Source organism: Neodiprion virginianus, chromosome 6 (genome assembly GCF_021901495.1).
Source record: "Neodiprion virginianus isolate iyNeoVirg1 chromosome 6, iyNeoVirg1.1, whole genome shotgun sequence".
NCBI classification, from domain to species: domain Eukaryota; kingdom Metazoa; phylum Arthropoda; class Insecta; order Hymenoptera; family Diprionidae; genus Neodiprion; species Neodiprion virginianus.
The window spans coordinates 25,995,184-26,022,980 of NC_060882.1; the positions used below are offsets into that span (position 1 = coordinate 25,995,184).

Consider the following 27,797-nt stretch of genomic DNA (forward strand, 5'->3'; position numbering starts at 1 on the left):
AAGATCATAATCAATTAAAAACACATTAGTCAGTTGAAAGGCATTGAAAAATCGAAACTCAAGACTCGCGGATGAAACCGACGGGGTGTTGCAAATTTCTATTCATTTGTTCCTTTACTCAGTTTTTATTTTTCTCATCCTTAAGAAACAGACACGAAAAAAAAATATAAGACACATACTAAATATACTTCGAATGCAAAATGTTGCATATCAGTCAGTTTTTCACTCAAATATGCAACCATACATGTTTTCGGTTTCTTTCTGAACTTGAAAAATTTTACAAGAGATTTTTACATATCTACTCTGATAAACGCGTTATACATCGTTATGCTACAAAAATGCATTACATGTTTCCTCATATATTCACCTCAGAATTCAAACTTGTAGGAAGTGATCAATTTCTTTCTCTTAGTCTAATCTTTCAATAATTCATTCTTGTGTAGGTACATCATACAGCATAAAATCAATATAGTATCCATTCGCGCTATTATAATACTTATTACGTACTAACGATTATTTTATAATAATAAAAAATACTACAAGCCGGTTCGATTCCTCCATCGGCATTTCGATTGATTTCATTTCATATCGTTCGTTATTCATTGTCCCGTTCTGTTAAGTTTAATTAACATTTTTCACATTTCAACTGCACAGGGGTGAAAATATTACATCCTTGCTCAATTGTCTCTTACATTATTATCTATTAAATATTTTTATTACGAAATAGTTTCTCGGGAGGATTGTTCTCTGCGTCGTTTCTCTCCGCTTCATTTCATTTTTCCACTACTTTCAATTATACAATGCAGATATATGTACAACAAGGAGGAATTCATTTTCACTTTCGCTTGGTAATAATGGACAGTCGCGTTTTTGTATCAACTTTTCTTTTTTTTTCCTCTCTTTTACATTCACTCGCGACCGCGCATATATATATATATATATATATATATATATATATATATATAACTTTATTTATTTATTTAGGAAAATAAAAATCAAAACAAGAACGAGAAAGAAAAAAAAGAACACCTCCGATTGACCAAACGTTTGCAACGCTCAACGTCATAAGACCCAGTTGTCAGTCCGAAATTAGTAAACGGACTTTCGTCACAAACGATTTTTTTTCAACAGCGGTTGTGCAGCGATAGCAGCTTATATGTACAACGGCACTTTTCTTTCTCTCTCTCTCTCTCCCTCTCGTCGCCATATTTTAAATATCGTCAACACGTTCAAAATATCCCTAGGGACGATCATCACAAGTCGGTCTCCAATGCCCTCGGGGCGACCGTGTCTCAGCAAGCCTGCAATCAAAAAACAAGAAAAAAAAAAATAAAAAAATAAGAGGGTAAGTATACAAAGAAAAACAAACAACCAAAATCAACAAACATCCAATCTGCCCAATTTATCGATTACAATTATCAATTATAATCCATTGTACGTAAAGTTATTGTTAATATACAATAGAATAAACGCATTCTGATTCTACGATAATCTTAAATCGGTAATAATCGCCAGGCGTTAATAATGCAGTCTCATCGTCATCCGCGTAGAAATCAAATCAGCTGTGCGAAGCCTCGTCGTCGACAGTATGCAACGTAACAACGTATGCATAAATACGTACGTCTGTAAGATAATTCATTACATTATACACGCGCGCGCGCGAGACGTGCGTGACGTTAGCAAGTTATCAAACGAAGTTGTCATCATCGATGTCAATGACCGCCCCCACAGTCAATCGAAGAAGCTATTGTGAGGATCTATGCACACGACGTGCATAACTCTGGTATAAGGTGTCTGTCTGTGCATGTTAGTGTACCTATAATAACAACGATGACGATGATAGTCATACTAATAGCTAATCGTCGAGACGAATCGACAAGGCTTCCATTGAACGATCGAACATAACAATATGTATTATACATATCGTGTTAAATTAAATACTCTGCGCGTTATCGCGATTAAAATTTCCGACGCGGTTGTTAAACGTTCCACGTCAGCTGTTTCTCCGTTTCTTTGTTGTGATAATTTTTTTTTTTTATTTTTCTTCTTGTTCTTTCTTTCTTTTTCCTTCACGCATACCGCATAAGAGTATGTAAACGATCGACAGGCGTAATTCTCATCCAGGATGCATGACAAATGACAATGATTACACGCGTATGAAAAAAAAAAGCCAGAGTTGAACTGGGTCATTCAACGAATCGTTGCTGCTCGGTCCTGGAATCATACCGCGGTTTGTTAACCGTCTCAACAACCCGGTTCGACCGTGAACTTTCAAAGCCGAACCTTGAACCCTGAACCTTGAGGTTTCCTCGGTTTCATCCTCGTTCTGTTATAAAGCAGCAGCAGCGGCACGCGTTCCATTCTTCCGTGTAATATAACGATCCCTGACCTGTGACCCGTACATCAATCCCCGTTGATGGAACACTACGCCATTCGAGGGAGTCGAGAGATAATCATTCGTATCTGTTAGTTTTTTTTTCGCATTTTTCTCTTTACGCCTAATCGTTGCTCCGTTAATAATTTTATCACAAGGACATCAAAAACTCAAATTATCCATATATTATATGTATATAAACTCGTCACTATCTGCACAAAAATTGCGTTATATTACAGATTAGCTGCATAATATGTATGTTCATATAATCACTATTATTGTTTCCATAAGTGTCAACGTTAAATCGACGATTTTATTCGCATCAAATATCACGTCAATAATTAGCTAATTTAATCAGTCAGACTTAATCTTGCCAATTCTTTCCCCCTTTTTACTTTTCTAAAAGCTAACTCAATTTCACTTTCTTCTCCTTTCACCCTGATAATCGTCGCATTCACTTCACACGTCTTTTCTCGGATACATTTCTTTTTCCTTCCTCATCGCCAGAGTGCAACGTTCGTATAACGTGTAATACGTCAACTTCAATCAGAAGCCATTTTTCCGTTTCTTTCTCTCTACGAACTATAAAATTTGGCAAACTCGTACACACGCAATTAACTTTTATTATTATCGTCAGCCGAGCTTGATCACGTTATAGCTATAACAAGCGGTCAAGTTTTTGATTACGCGGGAATTCTCGCGTTAGCTAATTGCGTTACGAATATTAGTCATACCTGAATAAAAGGTGTGTATATAAATATAAGATATATAAACCTTATTAATGTAACAATAAAACTGGCGGATATGTGATTTCGATAATAAATAGCTGAACCATTCGGCTAATAGAATTATATTTGAAGAGCATAGCGTATCTCGCATGTCAAATGCCGTTGTGTACATTCCTTATTTATTATACACAAGCAACTGCCTTTTTGTACTCCGTTTGATATCTCTATATGTACGGATGTTTGATGTCTGTCGGTAAAAGAGACGAAATCGTTAAGTATTACAGGCATATTTACACGCGGATTTTAAAAGCCAAGGCAACAACGGGGGGGACAACATTTCGCTGCTGCCTTTTGATATTTATCAAACGCTGAACGCTCTTTGATATTCAACATTATATAGCCATAAAAAAGAAAACATTTAAACATTCATCTTGTAATATACCTTTCCGAATAAAAAAAAAATTTCCCAACTATTGCATAGAACGAAGTCGTAAAATTTTTTTTTGGACAATATTGAAAATTGCACATCGTAGCGGTATTTTTATTACTATATTATATTATACCCAGGGACGTAAAATGTCGGATAGTATTTTTGTGACGACTTTGAAGGGCGAAGATCAAGTGAAACAATGTTCGCGTCAACTATGAGGAATATAATAGCTCTAGATACGCCGACCTCACGTGCGGTATGGAATTTGTTCTAGTTTACTTCAAGAGTATATTTGCGTCAAGTCTTCGCTTGACCTTTCGGCCAGGCAACTTTATTCTCATGGTGAATCGGGTCAACCTTCAATGGTCTAATTTATGGCACACATCATTCATGCAACGATCAGCGACGCGCAGTTTTATCAAACAAATTGATTAAGGCCGTGCGTGTAAAATGTAATTCCAAAACAATTTTTTCCCTTCAATTTTATTATATCAGCAAAAGAATATACGATTGTATTTTTTCTCCGAATAGGTATACCCGATTCATATAATTCGTGTAATAATTTTTTTTTCTTTTTTCAGTTTCTATAATAATAATCTAAATGTCGTTACGTAAAATCGATGCGGTAAATTTCGAAATTGTTTGTAATTAATTTTCACCATCGCGACCTATGAAATTATTCACGCAAGATTTCGCAATGACGTAATGTTGATTCTTGCACATTATACAATAAATGTACGTACCTGCAACGATAATCGTTAAACGCTAATTAGAGTGATTGAAGTTTTTAAATTGCGATACAACACTTTTTACCGTACAGTATAATATAACGAAATAATCGCAGCGATGACTCGATGTTTTTTAACTCTAACTCTCTCTCTCTCTCTCTCTTTATTAATACATTATGACTCTGCTTACATACCGCACGTCTTCGTTGGTTAGTTTTATATTCTTGTAAACGCTGTATAATACTGCCACTGCATACTTTCAAACTTATATGGTTTCGGCTGTTAAATATACTCGCCACGGCATATCGTTGTAATTATACGTCCTATAATGTATACTAATTACCGCACGACGGCTGAATTGCTCATGTTTCTCGGTATACGCGTTTATGCGTATCTGTAACGCGATTCCGGTAAACGTTCGTGCTTTTCAACATTTAGTTTCCACAATCAATCAATTAACTACAATGAAAATCTATCAAAGTCATTATTCTGAATAAAATTTTATATGAAAAAAAAAAGAATAAGTAAAATACACCCGTATTCAAAAGTTTGTACGATAAAAATAATTCAGATCACAATAATGTCTGAGCGTATAAATACAGTCATCGCTGACAAAGAGAGTTCTTTCACGTTTCAGAATATAACGAAATTATAGAGAAAAAATAGAAAGGAAAAGATGAAGGGGGGCGAGCATCGCGCATTCGTTGCAAAAATTGAACGAGTAAACCGAGTGAGTCACACATCGGTGATCCAAAAATAAATACCCGTAAGACTGTCCACCGCTGTCTGCTTGCTAATCGAATCGTGACCCATAGCTATAACATATCCACCGTGTATATGTGAACGTAAAAAAACGTTCATACAGTCAGTTCCTACAGAATCCTTTCCCCCAACGACAAGTGCAAGGTGACGATTACCAACAATTTCCTCGTGCAAAATAACACTTTGTACATATAATACGTATAAATTAACGGTGTTTCAGAGAAAAATAATTTAAGACTTTCCACCGAGGCGCTCTCTGAAAAGTTTGTTCAGGTCAAAAGAAAGATTCTGTAAAAAGGCGAGCGTTATACGTTACGTGGAAGATCGCGCGCGTTTGATTTTTCACTTCTTCTTACATTTCTTTCTTTATTTATTTTTTTTTTTAATTTGCGAAGAAACACGTTATAGTAGTTACTTCAATTATTATTTCTTTCCCGACATTTGTGTTCAACGCAAAGATCACGATCCACAACACAACGATATATCAACCGGAAATCTTATTCTCACGTATTAAAAGTTCGCATTAAATTATAAACTACTTTATAAGATTGAATTAATTATGAAAAAGTCGTGAGACACACTTCTCAAGCATCAACCGGAGGCTCAATATTACAACTGCGGGTCTTCTTTGTGACGTGAAGTGACGAATTACGATTGATGCTCGCAGTAGAAAAACTTTTTATTCACGATTCTTCATTAATTTAGAAGAACGTAAAAGAGTGAAAAAAAAAATCTCTCATTCGCCCTAAAGAAACTGTTTATTCAATACCATGGTGGAAAAGGGCAAGTGATTTTTTCCGCAGCACCCCGAGCAAGAAACAAGCCAAAATCCGATACATCGACGTAGAATCTAAAAAATGAAAATAGTTAAGGGGACCGAGCGGTAAGCGGGACAAAAAATTTCTCTCGGTGTACAGGTACGTATAGTACACGTAGGGCAGATCGTTTCTATAATTATGTGTACATTATTTGGAATAGGTCGCGTAATCACGACGCACCTTAACGCCAAAGGAGGCCTCGTAGCCTCCCTTGCCCTGCATCTGCGTCTGAATGGCGGACAAATGAGCGTTCGCCATATCGAGATCACCGCTGCCGATGTGCCCGGTGTGTTGAAAGTTCGTCGGTGCCCCGATCATGCTTCGGTCTATCCTTAGCCTCTGCTGCTGGTGGGGCCTTTGTCTCTTGCTCCGGGCCCCCGGTCCCTGCTGCGTGAGGCAACACGTGAACCACTGGACCCAAACTTCCCCCGCACCTGCCATCGCGATTATAACGATTATCACGACGATAGGTTGACCAAGACGAAGACGACGAGGATTACGCTTCGCGGGATTCGAATCTCTGCAACAAGAAATATATAATGCGCGTTTAATTATACGGTACACTGTGAAGAAGATAAAATGAATTCCACCTTCAAAGAAACTTCGAAACATTCTTATGCTCGTATATTACAATTACTGCTAGCATACGTACGAATTGTTTGTATGTATAATCTAATCTATTCGTTTTCAAATTCAATTTTCTTATCGCACAAAATGTATGAATCGTCATCCGTATGGAATAGAGTTTAAATTCATTGAATTATTTATAACACCTCGTATTACATTGTACAATTGTTTAATAACGTGGGAGTGGAAAAACATTTAAAAAAATCTTTCCGTCCCGTTATGCATTCTATATCTTTAAAATTGAACTTGCAAGAATGAGGAAGTACATATTCGACAGTGTACATGTACATATCGTTGTATATCTACGCAAGCATATGCCTACGTTCGTCGCCGCACGTTACATTAATGAATGAGCGTACATACCATGTATGTACATCATATTCATTATATCGCGGCGTTGCTCGTTAGTGCGTCGACGTTATATTATGTCTAGTACGCCCATACGCGTTACGGACACAATACGGATGTATATGTTTGATGAAGTGACTGACGAAGAACGAAAAAAAAATTATTGTGAATTACTTTCAAAGGAGAGGATAAACAAAAAAATACGATATTCGAAAATCCCAAAAGCTTTTTTCATTACGCGATACAAAATTTCTACATTTCTTCTCTCGACAATTTTTTCAACTATTCCCGCAGCTGTACGTATACTGCATAGTTATACAAGCTCTATAATTGTAAGGTGTGCTGAATCCACAGCACCGATTCTACCAACGAACAATAACCTCAACGAAGTATAAATAAATTACGAAATTTTAACAACATGCGAAGCGCAAAGAAAAAAAAAAAACAGCAAACACCCGAGACGACAATTTCGCGAACTGAAAATATATAATCATAGGTATGTATACTTAGAGCTGACGATTCTACGATTCGTTTATGTATATAGAAATTGCATATCGATATAACGTCTATGTATTAGTTGTCATTATCTGCGGTTCGATTGAATGCAACAATACTAGCAGTCCTACGTCTACATTATGTTATATACCGATACGAGAGGCGGGTAATCGTCATGGAAATAGAAGAGGCAGCACAGTCCTCGTTACCTGTAATCGGATTAAACGTCAAACGACGTGACCCGCAACTCCGTGCAGAAGCGTGTATCATATATAGAAACAAACACACAACTCTGTACTCTTTTATCCACATCACATCGCATGCCTGCAACTATGTATATACATACATATACATATATAGGTAAAACTTGGCAAGATGGCCGCTACTGTACAAGTGAAAAAAAAAAAATCCGCACTTAGCTACCCGCTCCGAATTTTTTCATTTTTTTTATTTCATGTTTATTTTTGTTTTTTTTTTTCATTTTACATCTCGAGCGTGCCAGGAGACAGAAAGAGATTTTTTATACACCCGGGGGTACGAGTAAAAGCTGCGGATCGCCTCGCGCTGACTTTTACGTAGCGTATGTATGTACAACGTAACGTACGTACATTTATGTTGGTACCATAGGTAGACGATTAAAAAATGTCTTTATTCGCAAAAGCGTGAGGCTGGGATTCCTGTACTACCACCTACGTGATGTGGAAGTTGCGCGGAAAATAGATAAGAAAAAATGCAGAGCCCCTACTGGGTTGGAATTTAAGTTCGCACAGCCGTTGAACGCAGTCTGCGCTGCACAAAGCGTAGTTTCCTCGCGTTAACGTTATTTTTATTTTTATTTGAAATATTTGCCTCGAAAAAAGCAATTCGATCCACAGAACACGACATCGATGAACGATGTTAAATTTCTGCACCCTTTAGACTCCATACATAATAATTGTACGTGTTATACGTTTTTTTTTTTTTCACAACTCTTGGTAACTCAATTCCTCTGGTTCCCGGTTAATAATATAGTACGTAATTATCAAACCAGACGTAAAAGGTAATTTGTTTTTTCGCAATATTTCAATTGTTTTTTAATATCCCCGCTGCACCGGACATATACCCTTACAATCTTATCATTCCAATCAATATCCGTGCAACAATTAAGTGTAAATAACAAAGTATACGAATCGCCAGATTTGAATAATCGTCAGTGGGATAAATCGAAGTAAACGAGGAAGCATGAATCGGTATTCAAATCGATCATGCGCCATAAGCCGATAGATTTCAAGTTCTCCAAACTCGTGCACAAACATGTGTGTAACGACGTCAGTATACCGGTAATAATTCTCCGCAACAGGGGACTTGTTCTATTGCAATAATGCAAAAAAATAAATAAATAAATAAATAAAATAAAAATAAAAATGAAGAATAAAGAAAGAGAAAAAAAGATTAAAAATGTAAGACAATGCCGGTTTGTGTTCCCAAGGCCCACAACCATCCAGACCGAACACCAAACATGAACATACCTCTGTTCTGTGTGCATCGCGCACACTCCCCGTATACACAAACAAACCACCAACGTCCGGGAAAACCTGATCCTGGTCCGGATATACGTAAAACCTTTACCTACTTCTTGTGTAAATTCTCCTATATATATACACCTGGGTGTAGGTTATATACCTGGCTTTTACAACTGCACGAATGCGGTGAATTTTGGGTTCTAACTTCCATTACTGTAGAACTGTTTTCGTATGAAACGAAAATTTCGTGAATTTTAGTATAAAGTCTTAAGAGCGGAAAAGTTTGTTTGGTAATTTGTAGTTTCATTCAAAATATTTTTCAATATAACTTGATATTGTATGACGAAGATCATGGGAGTAGGAAAACAAAAGCAAATAGTGAGGAAAAATAATCGATTATTTTTGGTAATTCTTAAATTATCGTTGCACCGTTCGAAAATCGGCACAACAATAAAATATTCACTCTAGATCCCATCTCACAATCAGTTTTATCCCAAGTTTTTGGCAAGGAATGTATCGACCTTGACTTATATTTTATTAATCTATACGCCAATAAGATACGAAATCATCGATAGTTTTTTTTTTTTTTACCATATATGGGTCAACGAAGTGACACCACTGCATGTATAACATCGTTCATATCATGTATGAATATACAATAATACAAACTTTCTAACCAGTTGCAAGAATAGAATAATAATAAGAAAAAGTAGAAGATGCAATCAAGTAAAATCTGGCACAAAAGCATCAAGTGGTATAGGCAGGTACGTCATACATATATATATATACATATGTACCTATTTATTCGCTACGAATATTCGTTTCTCTAACTTGTTGAACGTACGTACATAAATAACATCGTACGTTTTACCCTATTTCATACACTGTAGCTAGACACGCAGTTTATGGATGATTTTTTGTGTTATACTTGTAACACAGACCGACTTTCGGAAGAACCGTTACACACATGGGTTTATAATATAGGTATTTGTTATATATATACATAGCAAAATGAGGTGAATTGCACAAGTTTTAAATCATTATCCCATCAAAACAAGCAGGTACCGTCAATTTTTAAGTCCAGGAGGCGTACATAATAGGGCATCTTTGTACCTCTGGATGTAAAATAACAGAAATTCATTCGTTGAGCGCTATTATAAAAATTAACTGTAAAATTGGATGCATAATGTTGTGATTATTGTTTGAAAATTGCAAGAAAGAAAAGTATCACGCGTGTATAATTATAATGAAGTAATTTTTTTTTCTTTCTTTCATCGAAGAACTATTACAGAACACGAATACTCTAGACGCAAAGGAAAAGTGATCAACTCTATCTACTTTTTGTTTTAATCTTCTTACCGAAATAATTATGTCGAGGAGGAATCGGTTATAATTTCGTCACAAAATGACGGAAGAAGAACAGAAATCGCATCGGATCATAATTAGGACGACACACGAATAAATTCATAATTTAGGCACGTGAAAATGACAAAAACACGTTATAGAGAAAGTAGTCTTTTGCTACAAATTCAGCTAATTAACGATCGAATGGCCCGCCTGCTATACATATAGATTCGTTTCACTCGCCTAGCCCTTTATTTGATTTATCGACAGGAATGAAATTATAAACTTGCAGGGAGGCCAGCTCGCAAAGCAAAACCGGATTTGTACGATGCTATTTAGGTATAGTTGAAATGTACGTTATAAAAAAGAAAATTGAATAAATAATTAAAAACGGTTGTTTCGGAAGCTATTAGTCGTATACTCGTATGTAGTGAATATTATTGCGCTCAGAGCAAATAAAATGGGAAGTGAACCTGTTTGTTTTTTTCTTTTTATTGTGGATCTAGAGTAAATATTTCACTGTTGTGCCGATTTTCAAACGGTGTAACAATAATTTAAGAACGACCAAAACAGTTCATTATTTTTTTCCGCCTAATCGAGTATAAACGATCATTTTTCAAAATCGATTAGTCGACGGACTTGATTATTTTTCGCACAATCGTTTTTCATTTTCTTACTTCCATAAACTACGCAATACGGTATCAATTTATACGATTAAATTATCAATTGTTATCCATTCTTATTCACTAATTACGAATTTCACATAACAAGTGAATGATAAATGAAATCTTTTCATCTGAAATTGAATAAATATTATCAATGAAACTATAAATGATCAAAAAACTATTTCGCTATTAAGACTACATACTGAAATTTACGAAATTTTTATTTCATTAGCATCGATTCGAAAAAAAAAGAAAATAATACGAAATAATCGATCATTATTTTCGACTCGATTAATCTATGCATAAATTATTTTTAACTTAGTGAGAACCGCTAGTAAATTTACGTGCAAACATCGTTGCGGGACTTCAGTCTTTCGAATTCCAGACCAATGGTATGACGCATCAAAGGCCCCCCCCGATCACTAAAGTACGAAAATAAGGCGACGACGCAGCAACAGCAGCAGCAGCAAGCTGCCGAAGTAAAAGGAAAAGGAGATCTGTGTGCAGTTTAACACGCGTCGCGTCTTCTGGAGAAAGTCTTTCTATTCTACAATATTTATAATATCCGCGTATAACGTACTACGCGTAGGTGAAAAAAAATAAACATCCTACAATATAATTTAATTTTTATCGATGCACCGACAATCGAATTGAATTTTTCCTTACCTTAGGATTTTTTTTTTTTTTTTTTATTCCAACAATAAGAAGAACCGAAACCTTTTTATCTTGTATATATATCCGACAAATCGAAAGGAAATGTTTGATGTTTCTGGGGTGAAATTTTTTTTCTTCACAATCGAATTATTGTTAAAGAAATCTCCGTACAACATTCACGTATACATAATGTGACTCGATGAAGAGTCATGAGTGATGAAGACGAAGTTATCAACGTTACTGCAACGATGAATGTTTAAGAAAAATCGCTACTTCGTATGTTTAGAAATGTCCGAGAGCTTTGGTAAACCACTGTAAACAAAATGTGTGTTAATTTTAAAAAATCAATTATTCGAAAGTCGTTTTTAAATTGTCCAACAACGTTGATTTTTAATTCCGATCTCTCGTTACGTCAACGTTACCAACTTCGGTCCGATTCTGATTCCGAGCGTGCAAACTCGCGTCGATTTATACACCACGAATCTCGAGTTGAAATTGCAGCCAGCACGGCTTTTACCGTCACCCTTGCATACCGTGCACCCCAAAGCTTTACCCCACTCAGCTTTGCTTTTCTTCTCTCCTTTCCTCTCCTCTCCTCTTTCTCTTAGCTTTATCGCCTAGCAGCCCCCAAAACGCCGGTGGTTGCTACGAAGAAAATCATTCGTGGGGCTCGAGCAGTGAGTCGTGAGTCATCGCCGATACTGACACATACACGGTTTTTAGGCATGCCGGTAAATTTCTCTACATATACATCGTGCGAGCGAAAATAGTAGTAAATTTTTGGATTATGGTACAACTTGGATAAATTAATCGTGCCGACAAGACTAGCGGTATTATAAAAATCCACCTGCAACTGAGCTTGCAGAAAATATCTAAAACACGCCAAATATATTTCACTTGACATATTTACGCAGGCAAAAAAGCTTCTCTTCGTTCATTGCGTAGTCCGCAGTTCTTTCCGTCCGTGAAATAATGCTTGTCAAATTAACTGTTGTTATTCTTATTGAAATATTGCACACTGTTTAATAATATCTCGTCGTAACATGTGCATAAATCTTATACCAAAATTTGTAAAAATCTTTGCGCATGAAGAAGGAAAAGGTATGGAAAAGAAATTGACAACTTGATCGAGTGATCGAATCTCTGACTTAAATCGGCGAATTAAACACGGATCAGATTTCAACGGTCGCGTAAATATCACGTGTACGATGTATGTATACATAATGTACGCACCAGACCGAGAAGTTATTCTTGCACCTCAGACCGAGAAGTTATTCTTGCACCTTAGACCGGAGCGGCAATGCTGCATTATTATTACAAAATGACTGCAGGAAACTAAAGCTCGAGTAAATTTTAAACGCGAGTATATTTTTGCTTTCAGCCTTATCTCACAATCAGTCAATTTTTCTCTTTCTTGTTCCTTCGTTGTGTAATTTTTATTTTTTATTTATATATATATATATATATATATATATATATAGGTATACGAGAAAGCGGAGAGGAATTTGCATAGACTACGAAAAAAAAAAAAGAAAAAAAAAGAAAAGAAACAAAAACGAATTTCCTCAAACCATCTGCATCGTTAACCGTTGTGACAAATTTAATATCAATTCTGTCACGGAATTTCCTTAAAATCGAATACAAATTAATGACACGTGTGGAGATATAAAATAAGAGAGAAATAGGCGTATACAGATAAAATGAATAATTATTTAAATTTCGTACATAATTAAGGGAAGAAAAAATGGTGTTGAATTATATTCTAAACTGAAGATTAATTCTGCACATAGAGGAAAGTTATGGAGAGTAAAAACCCACCGTCAGATATATATATATGTGTATATATATATGTATATAACATAACGCGATACAACAATAATTACATTGTACGCCAGTATTGTCAATTACAGTACTTTTTTTTCATCTAAATAATAGAACGGTCGGTCAGTACATAAAAATATGTATAACCATGTGACGACATCCGGTTGTTGCCGCAGTAATATACAATATATATATTGTGTTTATAGGTATGCAAGTATATTGTATATACATAACCTGCATCGGACGGATATAACCGATTTAAATAAAACCATTAACAGTTGCCTACATGAAAATAGGTTGCAGGTACTTAACGACCGTACACACGCACACACATATACACCATATATATATATATATATAAAATTTGTCCTTGATTAATACACGTGTCATATAGCAAGCAGTATGCATATATACATATACAAGTATCGCATACTATTCGTATATGCGAAAGTGACCGATCGTGAACGTTATGTTCGACAAATTACAAGAAAAAAAAATGTAAAAACATAAAGTATCGCGTTCGTTGGTCCGAGTAAAAAATTATACATATATATTGATTGCTTTCGATAATTAAAATCAAGAGCGTCGTCACCGTCTTTTTACAAGCGTCTTGTCTTGTCGAAAGAAAGGGAAAAAAAGAAGATTTTCGCCTACATACGACAGGCGCGATTTGTCAAATACTGCGGGAGACCGATTTTAACCTGGCTATTATATGCAATCGTACGGACCGGAAATGACGTATCCTAGGAATTCATATGTATATATACATGCAAATGATTAGGTGGGAATGCAAATTGGGTAGATATGTGTTGGAAGAAGCCGTGCTTCAAACACGATTTCTATTTTTCTTCAAAATATTTAACCTCATTCGATTGTTATTTCCATGAAAAAATTTCACGACGATTAGTTTTAATCGCATGTACTAATAGAATCACGGTTTAGTAAAATCCCCTATATTTACATAATCTAATTGTCAGTTGGACAAAAATTCTGTGACACAAACGAAAGAACGAATGATACTTGTCAGTGCAAAAAATTACCGTATTACATCTTTTTCCTGCCGATAATAAGCAGGCTTTGCAAACAAGAAAGAAAGAAAGAAAAAGAATCAAAAAAATGATCGAACAAAATCGTTTTGTATTATGAACCGACGAGCATAAGCTTCTGTGATGAAGAAAAAATTTTACCAAGAGAAAATACAACAGGGAAACGCAACACATGCCGACGAAGATTAAGACAAGCAGATGTATACAGGCACAAAATATATGTATACGCTTTTCACGGGGAGAAATAATAAGATAAGCCTGAAGCTGCTGTGCCGCGGACCGGCAAACATAAACGAATGAACCCAAATCCGTACGCAAGCAAGATTTAAGAGTAAAAAAGATGAAAGGAAAATAACGACAAATAATAAACGTGTACGGCGAAAGATAAATGATTACAGCTCCTCAAGTTTTTCACGTCAATATTCACACTAAAATAATGATATTAAATAAAGAATAACGTGGTAAATAACGTGGATAAAAAAGCTACTTGATTAACCTCAAAAACTCGCGCTAAGCTATAATAAATTAATAGGCAACGTAGCTACGCTTAAATATCCCGAGACTTAAACCAGACCGTGCCAGATTTCGAGACTTCCGGTTTATCGACGACGGTATAAACTCGCACCACACGACGTCGTAAAATAACGTATCTATCGCATCATGCCATAGAAGCATTATAGATGAAGTGGGGGGAAAGTAAAACAAATGCCAATATTTACAACTACATACATATTGGTTGAAATTTTTTGTTCCAGTTGCCGCTCATTCCTCAAGTATTTCCATTTTTCACCACAATCGAAAAATGTAGTTCTAGGTAAAAAATGAAAATTAGTTTTCTAGCTGTTACCAAAAAATCTGGTATCCGTTACTATTCTTTCTCGTTACGATTACTCTTGCTATATTTTCTTGCAACTGTTGCGAAAATTTAATGCCCGTGCAATAATAAATTGACGTTAAAGCCTTGTTCAACTAAAAACGTAGAGTAAACCGAAGAAACTGATTTTGCGTTGCAATTATCAAAAGAGAATCGACAATAGCGCAAAATGGTTACGCCTACCTCGTTTTTCCTAATTCCAACAATATTCAAACAATTTTTTTAACGATACCTGTTTTACTCAATTTTTTCTCATTGTTGTTTGACTTGAGAATTAAAAATCAAGAAAACACGACGTGCTGCTAACGCAAAAAAGTAAACGTAATATATATATATATATACTATTATATACGTATATATATACGTATAATAAATGTTCGCAAGCGATGCAGTGAGTAATTTTGTTCCATGAATTAATAATGGTCGACTGTGATATCTCGTTTGTATAACGGATGCGAAGAAATTACTATCGGTCTCAAGGATCAGTCTAATTGTGGCTCACCTCAAAAACCGTTCTCTTTCTCTCGGCGTCAAGCGTTTATTCGTTTTTTTTTTTTATTTATTTATCCTTCCCCACGTTATTTACCACCTAAGACGACGTGGAATGAATGACTCTAGAAGATGACAGGGTATGGAATACCGGTTAAATCAAATCCGCGATGCATTGCGGGAAGCACGTGTCAGTTCTACCGAGTGTCCTTCTTCTTCGTCTTCTAAGCTATGGCGTTTTATACTGAAAGCATGGCTTACAACCCTACGTGTGAGAACTTGTTTTTCACACTCTTTGTCTGTTAAATAATTTTTTTGAAAGTGTTCCAGGCTTTCAACGAATTAGAAAAAGTTCAGGTCTCTTTCTCGAATTGTCGACACTACGCTATCCAAAAGTTGGCAGACACAAAAATTTCAAAGTATTGTTTGTGATAATTGATATTCAGAAAACTGTACCGTACCCTAAAAAAAAACAGTGTTCAGACCTGAGGTTAAATTTCATTTGGAAACCGAAAAGAATCGATCACTTTATATTCGAAGAATGAATGTAATTGCGAATCTATCAAATTTCCATTATAACAAAAAATATCTATCTCGTCTCTCGCATCCTGTATCAATAAGTTTTTCCAAGGAGAAAGAAAAACATATGTAACGACAATTATGCGGTTAAAGAGCTACAGAGACTTTAGATTATTCATAAGTTTGACGCTAGTAATAAAGGTTAATATAACGATACATGTTTAGAAAAACTCGTTACATCGTATTCTCACGATTGTCCGAAATTTTAGGAAAGTTAGAAAAAAACATAACACAGTATAAACATGTTGATATTATGAAAATCGAACTCCTCGAAAGTGCGTTCCAAACATTGCACAATAAAATTGTTTTCCCTGATCTTTAATTAAATTGAATTCCGTTTAAAAACATCACGTTGAAGTTATCGACGTTATCGCAACGATTCACGACGCTTAAGAAAAACAGTCGTTTCGTAATTTTCAAATTATTTGACAATCGGTAAACGGTAAACAAGACAAAACGTACTCGTATTGTCAAATCCAAGTTCCCTCAAACTCGTGTTTGTGAAAATAAAAAAAATAGTGCCCCCCCCCCCCACGATGTTTCTTCGTTACAATTCAACGCGATCAACTTCGACCTCGTTTAAAAACTGCAACCTCCTGCCTTACACACCAGAATCTCTCCTCGGTAAACCACTCGATGTGTTACAACGTGACGAGAAGAGGAAACGAAACGGTCGTGTGTTTACGACGTTAGACCGAGCCAAGGAGGAACACGTCCGACGGATGGAGTTGGTCGGTCCCTCCGTAGTAACACCAAGAAAAGAAGAAGCGTATACCTATACAGATATACAGGCGAGTGTGGCTGCGAGACCTCGTAAAGCGGTGTAGGTATGCCGTGGTGTGGAATGCACGTATTTATTACATATGTATGCATATATATATAAATATATATATAAATATAATCCAGGGTGATCCCGGTTATCCTGGTATCGGTGCGGCTATACCGGCAAACGCCTGCGCCTCATCCTCATCCTCATCCTATAACCATACCCATGGTACATAATGTACCTCGCCGAATGAGAAGGGGAGTCACGTTTTCGGCCAGGGATTCTCATCTTTGAAAAACATTTTTATACTCATTCAGATCCGTATATCTATACGTATAAAGAGACCGTTGCAACAGTGTTGTGCAACGAGAGTTGTAGGTACGACAAAGATATGTTTCAAAAAGAGAATTTCTCTATCGATACCGCATACGTGTTTTAATACGATTGGAAGATGGCTGCACGGAGCTCTTTTTTCTTTTTCGCCTCAATTAGCGTTCGCTCGATTGTCGGACTTTGGCAAAGAAGCTCCACCTACGCTTGTCTAACGAAGAAAAATAACACATGTGTTACAATTACGCTGAACTTATCAGATAGGCCATAAAAAAAATTTTAAAAAAAAAAGAAAAAAAAACCTGTTACATCGTCCATTCAAGCACACGGTGAAAAAAAGAGTATAATTTTGGATTCTTCAATTTCAAGCACTGGGTTCGGATACTACTACTTTTGTATCCGACAGCGAATCAACGTTCGTACACCGAATCGGTAGGACAAATTATTTCATATAACTGGCACGTGTTTGTACATACATATCTATGATATACACGCGTGTAACGCACGCTAGGACGTATACTAAACCGCGCGCATGCGCGTTAAACCTTTCCACCGGAAATAATAACACGTCTATGCTACCCGCGCAGTTCGCCAACGGGCAGGGGAAATAATGACCAATGGCACCGACAAATAACCCCGATGAAATGAATAGTTTTGCCCGGTTTACCCTCCCGCCCCAAATACATTCTACCCAAGTATCAACGAATTCATGTATACAGAAATATGAATATAAATACCTGTGTATATGTGTAAGAATCTTTACCCCCGAGTATATACGTATGCTTATACACACATACATAACTACAAATATAATGTAGTATAATCTGGCATTAACCTTCTCATCGTGGTGCAGATTTTGAACCTTTGATCTGCAACAGCGCGATTGATCTGGCAATAACAATTAAAATTTCAATTTCCACGGCGAGTGTTATTACTATTATTATTATTATTATTGAGTAATAATTCACCTCGCTATTAATGGGTATGTATAATACAAGTGAGAGAGAGAGAGAAAGAGAGAAGAGGCTGGGTCGACTTGATATACGTACGTACATATATAGGTATAGTTTGCAGCGTTATTCAGATTCGTAAAACGGTTCTTTTCGATTCTGGTCAGGCAGACAGCGGATGGCCGGCATGGGAGAGACTCTCCTCTCTCTCATCATCGAGCATCGACTGGGCAGAGAGCGTTGCCGATTTTATCGCTCTCGGAAGGAACGACGAACCGAGTAATTTAGTAAGTATTCGGCTGCCTCGTGTCTACGTGACGCGGGAAAATTGCAATAGTTCTGTCGTTTTCTGTTAACCGCATAAACGAACTCATTCCCATTTTAAACGCACAATCTTTCGTGCAAAACGTTTGCGTGAATAACTGTGCGGGGAAAAAAATGAAAAAAAAAAAATACCGGACGTGTTAATAAAAATACAGACGCGCACAAGATATTTTTCCAGGCTAAAATAAAATGAAATTTTAGTCTAACCGATGTAAACAATGTTATCCGAAGCGTACACGAGAAGCTACGAACCCAATGACAGAGTTTGCAAATTTTTCCTGGCGCGACGCTCGCGCAAATGTAATTAATCGGCGGAGGGCCTTCGATTAGTGAAAAATCTCCCCTTTCTTGTACTGTTGCGGCTCTATCGATAGAATGCACTGTATATGTGTATACATATGTATATACGTATGCATATACTGTATAAAAAATCTTGCAACAGCGCAACAACAAGCCAACCCGGCGATAAAACGCGTCCTGCGATCTTGACCATCCGTTCCGCAGAGTCAGGCCGCTTGTGCTGCTCGTACATACTTCACGAAGACAATGCATAACGGAACAATTCCGCCTGAATTCGACCGCACCGATGTTTGATCTGAATCTTCGATATACGAGTATAGCATATACATGCAGATATAATAAATTGACCGTTGAAAAACTCGCGATAACTTTCCGTGCCGAGCGATTCCTGCGCGGCTTTCTTCAACATTGTTTGTACCGTTTGGAAAAAATGTTTCGGACATTCGGGCGCTTTCACGAAATTCATCTCGTCAGGATTCCTCTGATAGAACATTGCAGGTACTCGCGATTTCGTTATTACGTGATCTTGACACTTTAAAGACGGATCAAACTTGTATCGCGAATTTGTAAATCATAATTACGTGCCTGTTTGATATGCCCAGGAGCAATTAGACACCGAGTGAAGTTTAGTTAGCTCAAGGTGGAGAGACACGGTTGAACTTTCGACCTTTGACCGCAACCTGATATAATATAAAGGATCTTGGCAGAGAAATTCGGCAACGCGAATTGAATGAGACTTTCTTGTTTGTTTGTTCGTTTAACCGATACTTCGTTTTTTCTCGTCTTCTCTCAACCATAATGAACTAGATTCGCAATTGGAAGTGCATAAAGATAAAGAAAATACCGAAAGCGTAACATACGTTTTACGAGCCTGCAACAACAGATTTCTGCAATTTCTGCGGTGCATGAGAGCCAAGAAATTATTATGATCAGTTGCAGTATTCGAGAAGTTGACTTACTTCCATGTTATTTCCATGCAGACTGCAAACAGGTATAAGATCCCTACATACTCGTTAACCCAGACGTATTCCCAGGTAAATTATACGAGTACCCACATAAGACAGACGTGTTATATTTCTAGTGGTCGTACGGTAGGCGAACCTGGAATCCGGCCTAGATAATAAAATTGTGCGGCACGATTATCGCGAGCTAACAATAAGTAAGTATTTGTGTATAAACGGAAGGCGGATGCGAAAAGCGATGTATAGAAAATGAAACCTCGAACAAGTTTCCATTGATTCGTATCCGACACTTGTCGTATCAAGTATGCACAAAACTAACGTTTTTCATCCGTCAACGATTATTCACTCGTTCAATGCAATTTTCAAAGAAATTTATATCGAGTAAAAAAAGAATAAAAATTCAAACACTGCCGTGCGTAAAGAGTTGCGAATTTTATTCCAGCTTTGTGTTATATTTATTGCATACGTAGCAAGTCTTCGATAAGGAATGAACGAGTAAAATTTTACTTCATTTTTAATAATTTCCAATGAAACGAACAATTCTTATAACAAATACCGAAATTAATTGTTTCACACGCTGTTTATATCAACGTCCTTATTATTTTTTTACTTTTTCCTCAAAACGGTGAAAAAAAGCAATTGGGACTAATAATCGTTACACGTAGTCTCAAGTCAATCAAATATTACGATTAATAAAAATTCAATTACGAATCAAACAAGCAACATTAAAATAACTACTCGAGTAACCTTTGATTAAAATCTAAAAATGACTCGTAAAACGTACTTAATTTCTCTGCTGCTGATTGCTTTGCTCAAATTATCCTTACAATTAAATCGATTCACACACTACAGGCACGTAGTTTTTCCTATTTTATTTTTCCATTAAAAATATTTCACCAACAATATTTTCAATATAACACATAGGCACCTAAAGAAGTGTAGGTGGACACTTGCAGGCGGCGTTATAACTCAGTTATCGTGGTATTCTAGCATAAATATATCATTTAATCAGGTCGCACATAAACCACAAAACTTCTAAACCGAGAGAATTATATATAAACTTTTGTTGCCAGAATTATACATACGTAGATATACATATATATATATATATATATATATATGATATATATACATCTGAAGCAGAGCGCGATTAAGCTCCACACAATTCTATTACAAAGTTGACATTTACTTCTATACCTATACCTGTACATTCTATACATTTATAGATAGGTGTTAGCAGTTAACTAGAGCAATCGACCGCTTCACAGCATCCCATCTCTCTCTCTTTCTCTCTCTCTCTCTCTCTCTGTCACACGTAATAACTTGCAGCAGAGTGATGCAGGCGAAAGAAATTCTGCTCCAAATACAAAATTCTACCAGTAAATAGGAATACACCGATATATATATATATATATATATATATATATATATATATATATATATATATAATATATATACAGGTAAATGTATACGTATTTTCGTTTCGGATGAATAAAAATGACTTCGTCGCCTTTCTAACGGACGTGAATGAAGCGTGGGAGAAAAACAACGGTATTTTTCGTCAACTATTTCACCATTAAATAAGGTGATTGCCAGCCCGAAGAATGACTGTTCGTTCCTCTTTCTAAACGCCGAGATCACAATTTGATTTAGTGTAGTGTTTTTTTTTTTTTTTTTTACCATTCTTACGATCCTTCCCCCTTACAATTAGATTTTCCGAGGAAGAACATTATCCGGATACATTTGTTTTCACCGCCGATCCGGCATAGATAATCGATATTTTATACAACAAAATCGAAAGGTTTGCGAGAAGAACAATGCGTCGTAAAATATACCGCCACACTTTCACTTCCAGAAATACTATTATTATAGTAATAAAACAACAGCAACAACAACAATAATAATAATACATCAGAAACTTTGTATCAGCAGACACGTATAATTTGAATACGAATCGCTATTGATACAATTCGATACGGTGTCATGTTTTTCTTTGTCAATGCTCGCGTCTTGTCTTATTCCGCAAAATAAAAATTTCAATTTCACACACTCGGATACCGAATTACACGGGTAACTCAACGACTCTATAGAATTTTAAAACTAGATGTATTACGTATATTTGCTTCGTTCATCAACGTTAATTGCTTTACACATTTACTGAATTTTCTTGATTATTGTTTTTTTTTTTTAGCATTCACATTATACGTGACTTGATGCACTCATAAATTGATTCAACAAGAGTGTGGTTAAACATGTATAAAATATACAACGCATAACGTAACAATTATTTCATCATCTTTGAGGTTATCGGCACGAGGTGCCGATAGCAAACTGGGTGTTAAAATTCAACGAAACAAGTGCTCTACTTTTTTTTTACACGGTACAAACTATCTATGCGTAATAACATACATTTTTACGCATAATGTTGATATCTGCTTTTTCGAATCAATGACAAATTGTACCTTGAAATAAGTATAACACACACACACACATATTCGATTTATGAGCTCCTCGTTTATTACACCTACGCACTTGTGTGTATCCATATTTCCGTCGTGTACACTTTGACCTTTCGAATAGAATGTATTACATACATTTGTATAAACGATTTAGGGTATACGCGTTGCAACGGTATTAGGTACGTGTAATTTTAGAACCCGATATTATCCCAACCATTTGCTCCACATCTATTATACCTACACAGGTATAATACATGTACGACCGATGCTTGTTCCCAGTTATACGACGATGCTAAATTTAGAAACAATATGTTCAACCTGCATTCGAAAATAGCGATGGGAAAAAACATATGTATCAGCTTTGCAATACCAGAAGATACCTTTCGAATAATTAGACCCCTTGATTTGACTATCACGATACATTTATTTATTATATATTTCAAATAAGTATTACACACGGCAGGAGAATAATAATAAGAAAAAAATTAGATACAAATATCAGAGAAAATGTATAATTTATATTATTTTTGTTCGTATCTGTAACGCAACATTTCGAAACGACGTAAACGGAATCGGTTTGTGACACAAAAAATATCAATCAAACAAACTATACCGGTAGAAAAAATGTATAAATGTCATTTCTTTTTCTACTTGTTAATAAAAACTATAAATATTAATTTAAATATATATAAAATAATTCTCCTATTATAATACAAAGATGTATGTACGCAAAATCTAACACAACGCGTTAACTTGACGCGATGCGGTTTTTGCTTTTTCCCAGCCATCCTTTTCCTCATCATACACGTACGCTTATCACCCCACCGATAAAAATATACACGATTGTATTGAATATACGTATATGCATGGCACCCATTGCGCGTAAGAAATTAGTCGATTATTCCGGTGATCCTCACGGAGTGGCTGCAGACAGTCCAACGATAAGTAAGACAGAGGCTTCTCGCTCTCTCCTCCTCCGACACGAACACTTTTATACACACACCTATAAAACCTTACACACACACACACACACGAGAGTCTCGTGGCACTTTCACCGCACGTTTTACGAGAGCAAGAGTGGTCTATTTACGCCTTCCGTGGGCGAAGGATAATGCGTTCGGTTCTCCATGGCCGTCTGTGCAAACGTGTTGGAACAGATAAACACCCACACCATGGACCCGGGACGGAAAATTCAATTGTCAGACCCAAAAAAACCATACGCACCTTAGCACGTAACTAAATTATAGCTAAATAGGTTCGTAAGCGGTTTTACGCGTCATAATGAACAATTGGAACAATTGTATAATACATATATATGTATAGGATTTATACACTCAATTACTTCCTCGTGTTTAATCATGCAAGTTTGCCGTTAGTTAACAACGCGTCAAGTTGCGCATGCACCGGGTAGTCATACATGTGCGTGCAATAATAACCATACATATAATAATATCAAGAGTCACGGCGCCGGAGCGAAAAACTATAAAAGATTTATACCTCGGTACGGGGGAAACAAGAAGAGAATACGAATCGAGCGATAAAGATAACAAAAAAAAAATCTCCTACAAAAGAGAGAATAAAAAATAAAATCAGAAAGCGATCAAGGAAAGGTCGTCGTGTTTTCAAGGGCTTGTATGACCGAGACATAAAAAAAAAAATATATATATATATATCTGGAGCAATGAAGGGCCAAGAGCCAATTGTCTTGCTGCTCAGATTTCGGTGATTCATCTCATATATCATTACTGCGACGACGAAGGTTGTAATACGTATTTCTTCTACACTATATATATATATATGTATAATTGTGAACGAGAATCGAAATTCAGTTTCAATTATTTACCAGCGCGTTTATGCTGTCCAGGCAGGTTACTTAGGGCAGATTGATAAAAAAACTGTAGGTATACAAGGAAGCCTGCCTGCCTGCCTGCACAACCTCTATATCGTAATTAAACGATTGTTATTCGGTTTGCGTATACGTAACGTATACATACACAACATACAGCATGCACATCGAATGGCGTAACCGAACGTCGAACCAAAACAGGTTGCTAATTGCTCCTCCTCACGGATCGTATAATAATATGATCCTTAACACAGTTAATCCTAAATGGAATATACACCTGCTGGGTCATTGAAGCTTCTACATGCCGCTAAATTTTACACAACATCGAGGTGTGAGCAACGTCCGAAATAGAGGAGTAAAAAAATGATTAGTTAGATAATAAACAGCATAAAAGCCTTAACGTTCCGGCTAACTTGTTTTCGATTCGATTCGAAAAAAAAAAAAAAAATCACGAGTTCAATTCCGTACGAATTATATGAAAATAACTGGCGATGCAGTTGACGCGAAAAAATTGGATCCACTGTCGCATAATTCGTATAGAAATCGAAGCCGTGTCTTGTTTCGGACCGAAAAAACGATTTAGCCGACCGTAAAGTTACGGTATCAATGCATTTCACTGTACATATCTATAATACGGTATACAACAGTATGTATATCATATCTGGGTAATCAAACACCGCGGATCGTAATTAGATTTTTACAGAGAAGGCAAGAGTGGAGAGAGGAAAGAATGAAAACATAGATACATGCATCATTGTGCCAAGCCTAGTCGGTTATCTGAGATTATGACAATGTTTGACGTTTCCTTTTCTGCGGTGCGGGTGGTGTGGCGCTTCCGGTTCTGCACTCTCTACCGTACGTATGCATCCACCTCTGCTGTATTTCAGTAACTACACCGCGTGATGGTGGGTCACCATCGCTATCGCCATTATAAAGCATTGGCGGCAGACGAAGTGAAGTGAGTGAGGGTAGGGAGTTGACTCCCATCGGACGGGAAATCGTACGCTGTTAAATGTTAATTCCGACGGGACAAGGTTCGTCCTCCTCCTCTTCCTCCTTCTACTCCGCTCTTTTTCTTCTCTCTCTCTCGTCATGCGTGATGTTCAATGCCAATGCGATCGCGATAAATCTCAACACACACACACACACACACACACATTCTTACGTACCTACACCTGTGCAGCACTGTTTACATAGCCGCTGAGAGCACTTAAAGAACGATTCCCAAGAGCCGGAACGACGCCAATGAGAAGTTCTTTTATTTTTACAGCCAATTCGAGAGAGAGAAAGAGAGAGAGAGATATATAAAGAAAGTGCGTGTGTGTGTTTAATAGTATCGAACGGCGTGCGATCATCGTCAACATTGGCAGCAGATATTGCATCACGCTATATCTCAACCATAAGTTAATCACCATCACCCAATGATGAGTTCAAGTTGATCGTGCGCGCCGGGTTTGATTACCAATGAAAATTTTCTAAAGTGTTGTACACTCGGAGTGCAGAATAAATTATAGAGAGAAATAAGAACCGTGACAAACTGAGAAACAAACCAACAAACATTTCTTAGGATTAGACTCTGACACATTCGATAAGCTGTGGATCATGTGAATGACAAGTATTAATGCAAGCTTGATGAGTCAAATTCCATTGTAACAGAAATATCCGTGATACGATTTACAGAAGAGTTTATAATCGCGCTTTGATTTTACGATTAGCAGTATTAAGCCTGCGAAACGGGAATAATTTCCGTTCTTTCGGTGAGCGAACGATCATCCGAGAATACTTGTATTCCTGTATGCCGGCAACAACGACAAGACAGAGATGGTGGAGGAGGAATGGAGTGAACCAAAAAAGGGTCGATTCAGAGGCACCAGATGTCGTTCAGGAATGCGTCACGAAGAGTGCGTGCGTGATGTCGATGCAGGTCTCGTGTGTGTTTGTACGTACGTACATATGCGTATCAGGGTCTTACCGATCTCTGTCTATCTTATCTGCATAGGTATGCAGACGTGGTAAGGAAATTCGGAAAACTGGGAGAACCGCACGCGCGATTCGTCGTCGTCAAAAGAGAGAGAAGAGAGGAATTTTCCTATACAAATCACTAAATTCAACGTATATAATTGATATTCATAACGTTAATCCGCAGTTTTTTCTTTAACTGTATGTAATTACCGCACAGTACAGACAGTTCGGAACTTCCGGTGTAATAATAATAATAATATGATCCATTGAACACGCGCTTTGAGATAACAAGGGAAAAAAGAAATAGGTATGTTAACTAAAAATTAATCAAGCCCCCGTTCCCCGAAAAGATCGATCACGCATCATTCATTGCCAACGTCAATGGGATAGATAATCCAAGTTTCCGAGGCAGCGTGATTAGGCTGGAAACTTTGGTCGGCTGAAAAACTATACAATATACAAGATGATAAGGGAAACGCGTAGAGCGTAAATCACTGTCGTTGTAAACGAAGGTGGTGAAAAAAAAATAGAAAAAGAGAAGAAGCAGAGTAAACTAATAAGCCGAAGAAAAATTTTAGAAACAACATTGCTCGCGATGAAGAAACAGGCCGCACGAAATATGTTACGAAAGAGAGTGGAGAAAAAAAAGAAGAAGGCTGCACGTGCAGTGGTTTATTGTAATAACAGCAATATTGTTGTTATTATCGTCACGTCATAACAGATTTTATTATCCCAGTTCTACTCTTTGGCACAATATCTCAGGCACATTCATGAGCGAGTGTGTTGCTGTTTTTTCGCGCGGTTCAACAACGGCAATTCGAATGAATCGAGTCGGGCAATCCGTGCAAATGAAAACAAATGAAGTGAGAAAAAGCAGCACGAGAAAGAAAAAAAAAACACCGCCGTGAAATAATCCTTCGAGGGAACGAACGCCATCGCGTTTCGTCCGTATGACGGTTACCTTACATCTGTGTATGGTTTTTACTTATGGGTATGTATATCCGACACCCGGCCTGCACCGCCGTTCACTTTCGGCGTTTAGATTTTCGAGCAGAGAAAACAAAGCCGAACGATGACCGGCTGTGAGGGAAACAAGCGGCACGTGAAGTGACGAAGAAAGAAACAACAATGAATGTGCCGCGGCTACAAATTGCCGTTCGTCTTTAACATATCACTTTCGTAAAACTCACCCTTGTTTTCGAGCGAAGGATATGCTGTGCCAAACAGGTGAGAGAGCTCGATCCGAAAGACGAACAGAGAGGCGAAGGTAGGAAAATCGCCGAGACCACGTGACCTTGTCCGGAACGTGATAAGACTCGAGATCTCCACTGTTATGTTAGGTACCACTGTTTTTATCCCGCGTTAGGAACTCGAAAATAGATTTCACTTGTTTCTGGCCGCCGCCGTCTCCTTCGGCAACCCTTTTCCTTTCCTTTTTTTTTTCCCTGACTTAGCTTGACTCGAATTGACTCTGGGTATCTCGGGGAGACGCGACGCGACCCGATCCGATTCGACGTCCGTTACTCGTCCCTGGCTAAAATAAATGGTGAACTCAGGGAGACCCAAGCGCGACTGAACTCGAACGCAAACCACAAAGTTGAAGAAACGGCAGCG

At 37.0% G+C, this 27,797-nt stretch overlaps 1 protein-coding gene across 1 annotated transcript; it reads right to left on the minus strand.

Moving 5' to 3' along the window:
- Positions 1–896: 896 nt before the first annotated feature.
- LOC124307772 (CDC42 small effector protein homolog) lies at positions 897–27,782 on the minus strand. Its single transcript, XM_046769827.1, has 3 exons — positions 27,374–27,782; positions 6,021–6,360; positions 897–1,301 (listed from the first exon to the last, which is right to left on the minus strand). The coding sequence occupies exons 2-3, from the start codon at positions 6,279–6,281 to the stop codon at positions 1,293–1,295; spliced, it is 270 nt and encodes an 89-aa protein (XP_046625783.1). The 5' UTR covers positions 6,282–6,360; positions 27,374–27,782; the 3' UTR covers positions 897–1,292.
- Positions 27,783–27,797: the final 15 nt, after the last annotated feature.